The following is a 13,199-nucleotide window of genomic DNA, read 5'->3' on the forward strand; positions in this document are numbered from 1 at the left end:
CTATCATATACCCTTGTAACGGAGGTAGCCAAGCTGAGCTAAATCAGAACTAATTTGTTAACAGAAACTGGTGGAGGATCTGTCCAAGGAACACATGCCCAAAAAAGAAATACGCAAGCGCACAGAATCCAAAGGTTATTCATGGTTCTCTTGGAGAAGGAACAACCAGGCACAGGAAGAAGCAACCAAAGAAGAAGTTAAGGGTGATGCAGAAGAACCAAAAGTGGAGGTAAGTAGAGATTGTGCTCATTTTAGCTAAAATATTATTCCCTGGGATGTGGAACCCCACATAATTCAGGGGCAGGGTGGTGAGAGGAGGAAGATGGTAGAAGAGAAGAAGCAAGCATTTACAGACTGGTTGCAAAGTAGGACATGGGAAGCAAAATGTGAGATCTATTTATCTATATACAAGAGCTTTTGCCCCCTTGTAAGAGAGGTAACCAATCAAAGGCATGTACCTACTCCCACTCTTTCCCCTCTCTCATCTTAGCTCCTCACAGATGGCTGGTCATCCCTTTATCCCGCCCACTGCCCAGGGTCAGAAGCAGTGTAGGAAGACACAGTACATCCACAGCAAGGCCACTTCATTTAATCAGTGACCCCCCCCCCCTCCATCCCCTCAGATAGAAAAAGAGAAGATGGGGAGAAATCCCTTTGTGCTGCATCAAAATATCATTCACACATAAGCACCCCGCTTCCCCAGTATCCTGTCCCTCCCTTACTTGCACAACAGTATCATCTATACACCACTCATCCCTATCTCCTGCCTTCTCCCTTCCTTACTCAACAGACATTCCCCCCTTGCTAAATGCCCCCTTCACCCCATTCATCCATCTCATCCTCAGTCATCCCTTCAAGTTCACTCCCTCCACCTCTGCTTCCACACCCCTTTTACTAATCTTTCATCACTCATTCTTTCCATGTGTCCAAACCATGCCAATAATCTTTCATCAGCCCTATGTGTCATCTCCTTTTCCTCTCCCACTCTCTTCCTCACCTCCTTGTTTCTCACTCTATCCAACCTAGTGCATACATATACCAAAGGCTCTTTCCCCTTACATGTATAAATCCACTCCCACCCATTTCATCCCCATATACTCCACTCCCATTCACCACCCTTCCCTCTCTTTTTTCTTGGCTCCTCCTGGATGACGGGTCATCCCTGTATCTCACCAACTGCCCTGGATCAGAAGCAATGCAGCAAGACACATCTACAGCAAAGCACAGGAGGATAGGGATTGATTGATTGTGGCAGTGGGAGATGCTAAGAAAATAATGGTAATGGGAGTGGAAAATGGAAGAGGGATAATAATAGACAAAGTAAAAGGAATTTTGAAAATTATGAGAGCTGACATAGGACTGCTTAGCCAGACAATCTAGGGAACAACAACAACAACAGGGACTGACAGATGGAACTAGTTTATGCAACACCCCACTCACTGCCACAACGTATATTTCATTGTATGGTAACCCCCACTCTTCATCCAGTAAAATTAATTTATAGTTAGTCAAAGTGTGTTAATTTGTACATCTTTAATTGCAGAACAAAGATGAGAAAATTGAAAGAGTAGGAGGCTCACCAGAGGACAGCAATTTAGTGGAGATGACTGTGGCTGAGACTCAAACAAGTCCTCCTGGAACACCAAAGAAACAATCTAAGGAGAACTCAGTACACCGGGGAATAGATTCATCTGAGTCTGAAGATGGAACAGATGAAGAAAAAACCAAAGAGGGACAAGGGTCTGGGGACCGATACAAGAAGAGTCTACGTTTAACGTCAGACCAAATTGTAAGTTTGTATCAGATACTCTTGTATATATTAATATACCCATTCTTTCTGGAGCTTGACTGTATTATGCACCTAGGCATATATCCTTGGGGGATGAATCTCCCAGCTGTTATGTTAGGGGAGATCTTCAGTGTAATTATCCCCACCCCACCCCTATACTTAATTTGTTATTATTTTATGGGTAAAGCAAGCACCCCACCCCAAATCCAATCATTTGGGGGAGGGAGAATTCATCCCCCTAATCCTTCCCAGGGTCTGTGTATGTGTAATACATTTAGTTATTAACAAAATTAGTGGAAACAAATTCTTTTTGTAAAATTGCATATATATTTTTGAAAGTTTCAAATACTAACCTAAAGAAATTTATGTATGATTTTAGGCAAAGTTAAACCTTCGTGATGGAAGCAATGAGGTTGTCTTTTCTGTGACAACTGCCTATCAAGGTACAACACGTTGCAAGTGCCACATTTTCCTATGGAATTATGATGACAAAATTGTGGTTTCTGACATTGATGGCACCATCACCAAGTCTGATGTGCTAGGTCACATCCTGCCAATCATTGGGAAGGATTGGGCCCAAGGTGGTGTGGCACAACTCTTTACCAAAATCAAGAACAATGGTTACCACTTCTTATACTTGTCAGCCAGGGCCATTGGTAAGTGAAAGTAAAGTGATACATTAATAGTGTGAAATGTTTTATAAGTACTTTGAAAATGTGCCTATTTATGATTCAGAAAATGAAGTGACTCATTTCACTTCTCCCCCATTTACTTTTGGCAAGTGGCATGAAGATGATATTGTATTTCATTTATACCACAGTTGCATATATGGATGTGGTTTGTAGCATGGTATTTAAGTAAAGTTGCTCTTCACTCTTGAAGATTACTTCATAAACTTTGTCCAAGGTTTTCTTCTCCTTATAAGGGGAGTGACTGAGTCAGAACATACACCCATTTCAAAAAACCCACCTACTCACCCTTTCTTATCATCTCAGCACTGTACAGATAAAGGGTTGTCCTGCCCCTTACCACACTGTGGGTCAGGGCAGCAAGGTGCTAAGATGAGAGAGGCAATAAATGAGTGTGGAATGGAATGGGTGTAGGGTAGATGATGCTTTGACTTGCTCAACCTCCTTATAAATGGGAAGGAGACTTGATATGCATGTATGTACATAACACATGTGTTCCATTTGCATTTCAGGTCAAGCCCGTATCACTAGGGATTACCTCAAATCCATAAAACAGGGTGACTTGTCATTGCCTGATGGACCTTTGCTGCTCAATCCCACCTCACTTGTTCAGGCTTTCCATCGGGAGGTCATTGAGAGGAAACCAGAGGAATTCAAGATATCTTGTCTACGGGATATCCAGGCACTCTTCCCCTCTGACAGAAACCCCTTTTATGCAGGGTACGGCAATAGGATTAATGTAAGTGCTCCATAACTTGAGCTTTGAATAAAAAGAAAAAAAAGAATGGTAAATTAATATGTGAATGAGGCTTACCTTTTTGGAAAAGTAATAGTTTTAAGCAAAAATTTTGTCTTGAGTTAGATGGACATGGGATGGGCAAAGATGTGTGCATGCCTTGACTAGGCCACCCCCTTATAAGGATAAAGAGTCTCTTAGTGTATGTATATAAATATGGACATTTTGCTGCATTACCTATGACCTGAGTACTGTGGTGAAGGACAGGGATTATTCATGAGGTGCTGAGACAAAGGGTTAGTGAATAGGTTTTTGGATGGATGTCAGGTTATGCTTCATTTGGGTCACCTTCCTTGTAAGGCAAAAATGCCTTTTGGCATATGTATGTGTATGTATATATATATACCCTTTTTAAATACTCATTACACAAAACTATATATACTCGACCCAAAGTGATTTGCTGTCCTCTAAATGTTTGCTTGAGGAGGTAGGGTTGCCATGCAAGTGAAGTGGCCTTCTGTACCATCTATTCTTGCATTGCCCACCTGTGCAATGTGCTGGAGACAAGTGTGACCTTTCAAGGACAAGGAGCTAAGATGAGAGGGAAACAAGGGTGGTGGATGGGAGTGGAATGGGTGTGGTCTTTGACTGGCTACCTCCCTTGTAAGGAGGAAGAAGGCCTTGGTATATAAATATAGGTAGTGTCAAAATATTAAAGACTAGATTCAAGATTTATTTGAAATATGTGTAAGGATTTAAACAAACTTTTTATAATTTTGTGTGTAATATAATTTGTGCATTTACAGGATGTATGGGCCTACAGAGCAGTTGGTATCCCCATTTCTAGAATATTCACCATCAATCACCGTGGTGAACTTAAGCATGAGCTCACACAGACATTCCAATCCTCGTAAGTAGGCTGAGTTTTCTTAAAAACTTACTTTCTTGTAGATAAGCTCTTCGCTACATGTAGAACATTCTTCATAGCCAGCCTGGTATGAAATAGTTCTTTATTTCTGGACTTCTTAAGTCAAGTGGGTTAACCTCTGCAAAATGTGGTGACTCGACGTTTCACAACTTTTGGTTCTTTAATATTGAAGTAACTAAGGGCCTTAGTGATCCAGAGGTTGGAAAAGAAAAAAAAAATTCAGGTTTGAGATTCTCTTCAACTCATTGGTATATTTTATATATTCTATTCTGGTTATTACTCAACAATTTTATTTAGCCAAGAGGTAGCCCATAGGAGCCCATAGCCCATGGTTGAAAGGTGCTGCCAGTCTGTGGTTTATTACTTGATAAATAGAATAGTCTGACATTAGCCTGAAGAAAATTTATAACATATACCATTATTGAAGTTGTTGTTTGAGTGAAGTCTTTCTTCCAAACTAAGCTCAGGTCTTGGGGTACTTTGGAAAGACAGTTTTCGCAATTCTTTGAGAATATTCAGGTTCTGTAGATGTTGGGATATAAAGGAAAGTTACATTAAGTGCTGTATTGGTAAATCTGAAGGGAATTAATGGCACAATAGGTTATCACAAGGCAGGTAGTACTAGGTTGAAGTTGCTTAAAAAAGAATTGTAATTTCTTTTGCATTCGTTTGACATTTGGTACTTTTTACACCTTTATATGCACTTTGGGGGCCCTGCTTAATGGCCATATGTAATATAAGGCTGCATTAAGGACTGCAGCTTAGTTGCTTGTAATGCATATTTGAGGGCATAATTCATCATGGTATCTAATAAAGATATCTGTCAGGGTTTGTTCAGTGAATGTTTTTTGAGGGAGGAGGAGAGTGCATTGTGGTGTAGCTTAAGGGGGGACTGAACACCTTGAATCATGAAATTTTCATCCAAAAATAAAATTTTAGATATGGGCATATTTAAACAATATAAACATCCTATTAGCGAAATATGAACGACTTTTTCCTCCCCAGCGTAATGGAGGGAGTTTAAAAGGCCCGGGAGGCGTGTCAGTTTAAATGGCTCACGCAAGAATAGGCCCTAAATATCTATGTCTTGTTTTTGCTTGTCTAATTCCATGAAATGGCTATATTTTTGTATGTCTGGCATCAGCATGACTTCCTCCTCCATGTGGTGTGCACAGCACACTTCAAGCCTAAGTTACTCATCAAACATCAGAGTTTGATGCATAAACACCTCACTGACTGTGGCGATATTGTGTTCCTGTGCCGCTGTTTGCCTTATTTCCTGGACATTACTATACTTACAAGATGTCCAATCATCAACTGCATCACAATGAAGAGGAAAACCAAGGAAAAGATGAAAAAAATTAGCCAAAAGTGGAATGAAAGTTGTGCTAGAAGGAGGGCAAGGCAGAGGATTGGAGGATGGATGCCACTGCCCCACACGTCACCACTACCACCAAATACTACCACACCTGACAACACAGCTGACAAAGTGCTTTCTTCCAAATGAAGAGAAGAAGGTGAGGGAAATTCAGGAGGAAGAGAAAATAGCTGGCGAAGGAGAAACATACTGAGCTGGGATCGCGCCTGTGTAGGATCAAACACCTTTTTGGTAATCTTTGTCATTAAGCAGAGGAAAGGCATTGCTGATAAAAATACACCACTCTGCAATGATTTGACAAAATGAAGACACCCCAGCAGTGAGGTTTTAAATCAGTAAAAGCGCAAAATCTTCAATTATGAAAAGGACCGTTTGGCGAGTAACAAATACATTAATGTAATATGTATAGTATATATACAATATATAATAACGTGTGAATATCATAAAAATCACACAATAAATAACAGAGATATACAATGCTGAAAACTTTAAATGCTCATATCTCAAAACCACAAATATTTGCAATTAAAAATATGCCAAAAACTTTTCATCAATTGTAGTAGCCTGAAAATGCTTCTGGCAGTGTATGATAGGTATATCTTCATTTCCATGCCTGTTTTTTTTTCCTATATCTTGAAAAACAGAGCGACGGGTTCCATCTAAGTGGGAAAAAAAAACACGGAAAACAGGGGTGATGTAAGTGACCATACTTACGACACCTATATCTCACGTCGTATAGCAAATTTTTAAAAAAGCAGGCGTGAAAGTGTTTATAGGATCTTTGAATATTACTATGAAAAAGCAGAAGTCTGTAGTACAAAAAATACGACGTACGTATTCGATTATGTCAAAAAAAGTTATGACGTCAAGATGTAGCAAGTTCTCGGATTGATAATATACTTGTACCCATATTTTAAACAAAACCTGAAATTTTAAAGTTGAAAGACTAGAAACTTTTTTTATATGAATTTTTTTTGTTAAGGTGTTGAGTCCCTCCTTAAGGGTTGTATATATTTCCAAGTACAAAGTTTTAACTTGAGGTCCATTGTTACATAGAACAGGAAAAAGTAGTTCTCTTTCTTTATGATGTTCTTTTAAGATTTATTTTTTTATTTCTTATTTTATTTTATTTTTTTATTTACTTTATTTATTTATTTATTTATTTTTTGTTTCTCTGTGGCATCTTTAAATATGTCACTTTCATGTCTTTTCAGTTACATTCGACAAAGTAAAGTGGTCGATGACACTTTCCCACCCATAGACTGTAAGATGGTGCCCCGAAATCTTTTGCTGTACATGTACAGTGATAGTGAAGGGGATGGTGATGATGAGTGTGATTCTGATAGTGAGGATGGTTTCTCAGCTGAAAGTGACATTGATGGCTTTCCCACAGGGTATGATCTCACAAAGTTAGGCTCATAAACTTAAGACCCCATAAGAATGGGAAAGCTGGTTTTTAGTTGAACTGTAACCCATGTGATAATGAGTGAAATTTATATCAACTTGGCCAGACCTTTCTAGTCCCGTGATCCAATTTGGTGAGACTCCTCTGTAATCAGACCATTAAGGCTTCCTTAATTAGCATGAGGGATATGGGAAGGAAACCAAGACCTCCCCTTCCCTATTTCCCCTTTCCCCATCCCCATGATAGGGACCATCTTACAGTCTTGGAGTGAAAGTGAGCTGAAGTGAGAGCTAGAGGCCCTCTGCCCATGGGCTTAACAGATTGCCAGGGTAAGCAGCCCATATCACCCACCCAAAGACACTTCAACATCCTTTTGTCTCTTAACAATCTTATACCTGGGAGCTGGTAACAGTAGTCAGGAAGGAAGGAGAATACAAAAAATTTAAGTTTCAAATGGTATAAAGAAAATAAAGAAGAAGAAAAGGATCTTAAGCAATTTGAGAGAAATTAGAAATAACCCACATCCCCCAACCTGCAAAATGAAGTGGCAAGGCACTGGGGAGCAACATCTTTACCCCTTTCATTCCCATCACACTTATCCCTTTGATCCCCTCCTGCATAAATAATGTGAAGAAAGCAGTTTGTCTTTCCCAACAATATCCAGTTCATTCAGTGCACCCCTCTCTTAGAAAACATGCCTTAGTCTGTATATACCTTTCACTTCCTATCTACCTATCTATCTGTACACCAATAGGCTTCATCCTCATTATAAGGGAGGCAGCCAGCCAAGGAATCGGCACAGTTGGTGCTTTATGCATTCCTTTCATTGCTTCCACTGACAGCCTCTTCTTCCTCCACACCACTTTCAGTAGTTTTCCACGTCCTTGTATCTAAATTCCTAGATATCTATAATTTTACACCTCCTTTTTTTTTTTTTCATTAAACTGTTTATCAACCTTGTGACCACCTTTCATGGAGACCACCATTATACTCATTTTACTCCAAATCATGCCAAATTCCCTCACCAACCTTTGAAAACCCTGCTCTCTCTCTTATCAGAACAGTGTTATTCATATGTATACAGTATTAGGCTATTATCTATTCTTGCTCCCCATCCCCAATTTTTTTTTCCAACCTCAGTCCCCTACTTGTAATCCCATCCATATACATGGTGGAAACCACTTGTTGCATGGATTTTAGTTAATGGGTATATCCTTTATATCATTATGTGGATCCTCCTTCCTAACTGTACTAAGACCAATTACATACTCCCAAATGACTAACTACTAACCAGGTGGTGTGATTGCTGTTACTGCCCATAACAGTAGAAGGGCCCAATATCCAAAGGTTACTGGTTAACTTCATGATCGCACAGGTGGCTGACTCGTTTGGCAGGTTGCATTTTTGCATTGTTGCATTGTTAATGTGTTTGGCAGGTTGCATTTTTAATGTGTTTGGCAGGCTGCATTGTTAATGTATTTGTCAGATTGCATTGCTGATATGCTCTTCATTATGACAGTTTTTGGTGCCTCTTGAGGATTTCATAGGTTTCCCATAACTGCTTTGAATTAAAATGGATTGATTACTAATAATTTGCAGGAATGACTCATAACATCTATTACCATTATATACATATTTTTTTCATTTAAAATTTAGAAAATTAAGGTATAATGAATGAAGTGTTGTGAATATAATGTGAACTCCTGAACAAGGATGTAAATTCATTCAGTGATATATTTTAATTTGTTATCATAGACACAATACTTGTCCAGTATAATATTATACATTCATGCACATCTATACATTGCTATGTGCTATCTGAAATACTTGATTCTACAATATTATTGCAGATACTCAAGCCTAAGTGACATTGCACACCATATGTTCCCATCACTGCCCTACCAAGAAACTTTGGGCGAATTTTCATCACTGCAGTATTGGCGACCACCCATGCCGGACGTCTCTTTGGAAATAGAGGCTCTATTGGCATCTGAAAGGAGTAAATAAATGGGTAAGATTTCTATAATGTTTGCTTTAAGACTGAAGATTTTGTTCCCCTTCTATCAGTTTTGTGCATTTTCCCATTGGTGGCATTGTTTTGTTATAATTGCATAAATAGTTTGAGGCTATTGAGGATAATGCATCTTTTCTTTTGACAGGACTTGTGACGTATGGACAGGGTCATTAGCCTCCATATAGCTCCTTCGTAATGTGTCCAGCCCAAACACATTCCATGATCTTTACTTTAGGGAAAATTTATCAGTTTGGCTAGTTTGCAGCTAATGTAAAGGCATTGAGCACTGTTACATTGGTCCTGGTCAGTGTAATAGAGGAATAATTGTGATTCTAGTATGGTGGATGGTAGGCCCATGAGAGGGTGTTAGTCCCAGTCTAGAATTTTGTTGTGATGGAGTAGTTGCTCATGGCAACTATTGGCTCAGTAATTATTTATTGATTCTACTTTTCGTTTTTAATATTTTTACCACTTGCTTTTACTTAATGGGCTCATGAATATGCTGAGGTAAGAGGTACATTCACCACCAAAATTCTAGTGCCCTTTCTGAATTTACTAATGGTGTATTGGTAAAATGAAGAGGACTTGTATATGTTTCACAAGAAAAGATGGGAGTGGAGTTAGAGGAATGAGGATTCTTATCTTAATTTTTCTCCTGTAAAGTCATGGCTTGCTTTTGACAAAACCAACCCCTTATAAGGGGTATATACACATATTCAGGAGGGTAGGGCTTTTGGTGTAAACTGTATATAAGCCTCTTATCATGTGTACATTGATGAACCATCACAAATTTCAAGATGTGAGTTGGTGAAAATATGAATCCTAAGTCACATAATAAATGTCCCTGAGGATGTTTATATTTTGTAGTATTCTAGGTGGCACTAATCACAACTTTATATTAAAGTGTGTGGTAGTTGACTTCCAGACCATGGCATTGTATATATAATTCAGTTGTATCATTTATTGTATTTTTTTTATTGTAGGAATTAGATTGAATTTACATATCATTTAGTTGTAAATCCACATTCAGGGAAAACGTTACATTATTATTATTATGATTTTTTTATTTTATTTTTTTTTTCATCTTTGTAGGTACACATCTTTCATATATAACAATTATTTAATGTTTTGTGCTTGTGTTCAAAGGAAATATTGTTTAGGGAGTTCAGCTGCCAATGTTTTGTTTTTCCATTGTATTGGAAATTATCTTTGAAGCCATGTGTAATTTTTTTTTTCCTCGTTCTTTTTCTTTGTCTGACATTTTGTCAGCAATGACTAGGTTCAACATGGCCTCGTTTGTCTGCTTAAGTTACCAGGCATTTTTCCTTAACCTAATTTATAATATATAACAAACCAGATGAAAATGGTATTTATGTCTAGAGCCATGCAACCATATCAACAAGGTTTTGTGTATTGTCATAGAATTGAACATTTGGAAATTGAGTAATAATTACTTGAAACTAAGCTTTTTTCCCAAAAGTAATTTCTGAATTAATAACTTTAATTGCATTTAACTGTTATGGAACCCCCCCCCCCCTCCCTGCTACCACCACCTTTTAGGGGTAAGGCAAATGTGGATAGATGGACAGACCTTTGGTGCTGACTTGCTGGTTGGTATAGTCAAGTTAAACCCTATACTTAGTGATTTGTTATTGTTGGAGGGATGATTAGAATTGCTGAATACACAGGGAAACCTGTGATGGAGGAACTAGATCATGATTTTGTTATATTAAATGTGTGGAGGCAGCCATTTGAACCTAAAGTCGATATCCTATTTACATCATGTAGTCCTGTGATAAAAAAGTTTCTATAGAGGCCCTAAGTGTTGACACACCTTAAGTGAAACCCATTTAGAAACTACTGGACATCCATTTCCATGCAGGGTCATTGTTGCCAGCTTGGAATACTTAGCTAAATTTATGCTCATTTAGAATCATCACAATGAGCACAAAAGCATAAAACTTGGTCAGGACACCAAGACTATTCCCCACTCAAATATATAAGGCACACAGGGCATCCAGGGTACAATATGTGATAACACCTTCCCTATTTCTTAAAGTTCATATTGGTGCACTTTGAATTGAACATAGTGCGGAAACTTCCTGTGTCATGATCAGCCTATCTGCCATAAGAAGGAGGGTCAAATATGGCCCAGTGTTTGTGTGTACAGATACCAAGCCTATATAAAGACAGCACAGGAATTTTTACCGGACTTTGGTTCAACAGTCCTATTGCTATTACTTATCTGCTGTGATTGGGTGGAGCTTAAGCCTGACTATGAATTGGTGCTCATGAGAATGGGTTGAGCAGCTGAGTTGTATATCTACACATGGAGTGGGGGAAAAGCACTGCTGTTAATCAGATTTTAATTAAGACATTGCTTTTCTTCTCTAACATGATACTGTAGTATGATGAAAAAGGATTTGCCTTTAACTTGTGTGATTGTAAGGGATGAAACTTAGCCCTCCCACTTTAGTTTGCTACACCAGGATGTGAAATGTAGTTCTTGTTTGATGCAAACCAAGTCAAGATTCTCATGATGCCTTGGTTTAGATTATGCTCCTATTGGCACTTAACTTATTCAGAGGCAAATGCTCAAATTGAAGTAAGGATATGTTTCCTCACATTAATCAATACCATTTTTTTCTCTACCAAAAAAAAAACAAAAAAATGTGCATGTCAATAGTCTAAGTAACTTTCATGGCTATGGAGGAAGTTGTGTGCTAATGGTTACTTTGGAATGTCCATTACCATCAATAGTCTGAAACCCAAGTTTGTGGGAATCAAACAACCAACCAAATCATTTCAGTATTTACACACCACATGTAGTCATGGCAACATAATGTTATGCTGCCATGAGTATATGGATGTAGGTCAGCATTGTGGACATTCTGGCCTAATAAGTACCTGGGACCCTGACTCTGGCCAATTTATGTACTTGGCCAACACTTACCCAGCACTAGTTTGCTTTGATCTCTCCTGCAGCCAACTTTCTTGAGAACAAAAGAAAGAAAATATAAAGGTATAAACCTTCAATGAAACTTTGAATATGGAAATAGCTTATGCCTCATTGTTGTAGTTAATACTGACATACACAAGTTTGCATTCTTACCTAAGAAAATGTCCTGCATTTACCCATGGAAAGCATTTAGCATTTATGTATTTTTGTTTACCTGTTAACATGTTAGTTATCAGTCACCATATTGTGAGGCTTTTGTTGCATTGTGCTCCATGTGATATATCCAGCTCCTTAAATATACCTTAAACATTCATACTTTGTTTGATTTGACCCTTGTGATTCCCTGATGCTAGCGTATTAGTCGAATATATATCTTTCTACATAATACAAATATGAGACAGCTAATGCAAGGAAATCAAGCTTGGGTTATCTCAGGTTAACTAACCTCTTGTATAAAGATGGGAGACTTGTCTTTGTATTCCAACCCTTGATAGGCCACAATTGTCGTGGGGTCCTGTCCCCAGTGGACTTTGGAAATGGGGAAAGATGCTGCAAGCTTTTGTTTTTGAAAATCGAGCTGTCTTATTCATACTTTGTATCAAGGTCATCAGGATTGGAACCTGCCTGAGGTGATTGGATGTATTGAGCTTATGCTCAGTTGTCGTGCTTAGGTACCTTGGAGAGTGTAATGGGTGAAAACTTTAAAAAATAATTATAAACTTCAATGACATTGTCAAATATTTCTTATTATTGGATGTTAGTTTCCTTACTAGAAAATAAAATTAAACTGAATACATTCTTGATATAATCTCTGGCATATGCTAGAATAGCTCACTACATAGATATTGAAAAAATTCAATACAGAATTAAAACTCCAGTAATATGCAAAAAAAAAAAGATTCACCAACATACACAAATGAAAAGCATTAGAACACAAACAAATTAATTTGTGCTTCAACTAGCTACACAATATTCAGTCACAATAGAAGAAATCTTGTACATAAGCCTAAATATAGACAGACATACAGACACCTAATGTAGCCTTGGTAAATACCACATTATCAAACAATACCTTATTGATAATTATGTATGTTACACCTGGATAATCTCTGGCATATACCAGAATAGATTCACATAGATATTGAAAAACTAGATTCAGAGTTTGACTAAAAATATATATATAAACATATATAACATAGGCATATATATATATATATATATATATATATATATATATATATACATACATACATACATATACCAAGGCTTTTTCCCCCTTACAAGGGAGGTAGCCAAAAAGG

The 13,199-nt window shown here is 37.9% G+C and overlaps 1 protein-coding gene across 16 annotated transcripts in view; it reads left to right on the top strand.

Annotated features, from left to right (window-relative positions):
- The window catches only part of Lpin (phosphatidate phosphatase LPIN), a 48,068-nt gene extending 35,857 nt beyond the window's left edge, over window positions 1-12,211 (top strand). For 15 of the 16 annotated variants that reach the window (XM_076178295.1, XM_076178309.1, XM_076178301.1 and 12 more), the window contains 8 exons: window positions 65-229; window positions 1,544-1,789; window positions 2,169-2,445; window positions 2,991-3,217; window positions 4,021-4,124; window positions 6,735-6,914; window positions 8,776-8,936; window positions 9,085-12,211. In XM_076178295.1, coding sequence (XP_076034410.1) covers window positions 65-229; window positions 1,544-1,789; window positions 2,169-2,445; window positions 2,991-3,217; window positions 4,021-4,124; window positions 6,735-6,914; window positions 8,776-8,932 — 1,356 coding nt within the window. In that variant the 3' untranslated portion in view covers window positions 8,933-8,936; window positions 9,085-12,211. The remainder of the gene's footprint in view (window positions 1-64; window positions 230-1,543; window positions 1,790-2,168; window positions 2,446-2,990; window positions 3,218-4,020; window positions 4,125-6,734; window positions 6,915-8,775; window positions 8,937-9,084) is intronic. The other variant, XM_076178308.1, reaches the window with a different exon arrangement.
- The last annotated feature ends 988 nt before the right edge of the window (window positions 12,212-13,199 follow it).

This window comes from Oratosquilla oratoria, chromosome 41 (assembly GCF_046742065.1).
Source record: "Oratosquilla oratoria isolate Oo_2021 chromosome 41, ASM4674206v1, whole genome shotgun sequence".
Lineage (NCBI taxonomy): Eukaryota > Metazoa > Arthropoda > Malacostraca > Stomatopoda > Squillidae > Oratosquilla > Oratosquilla oratoria.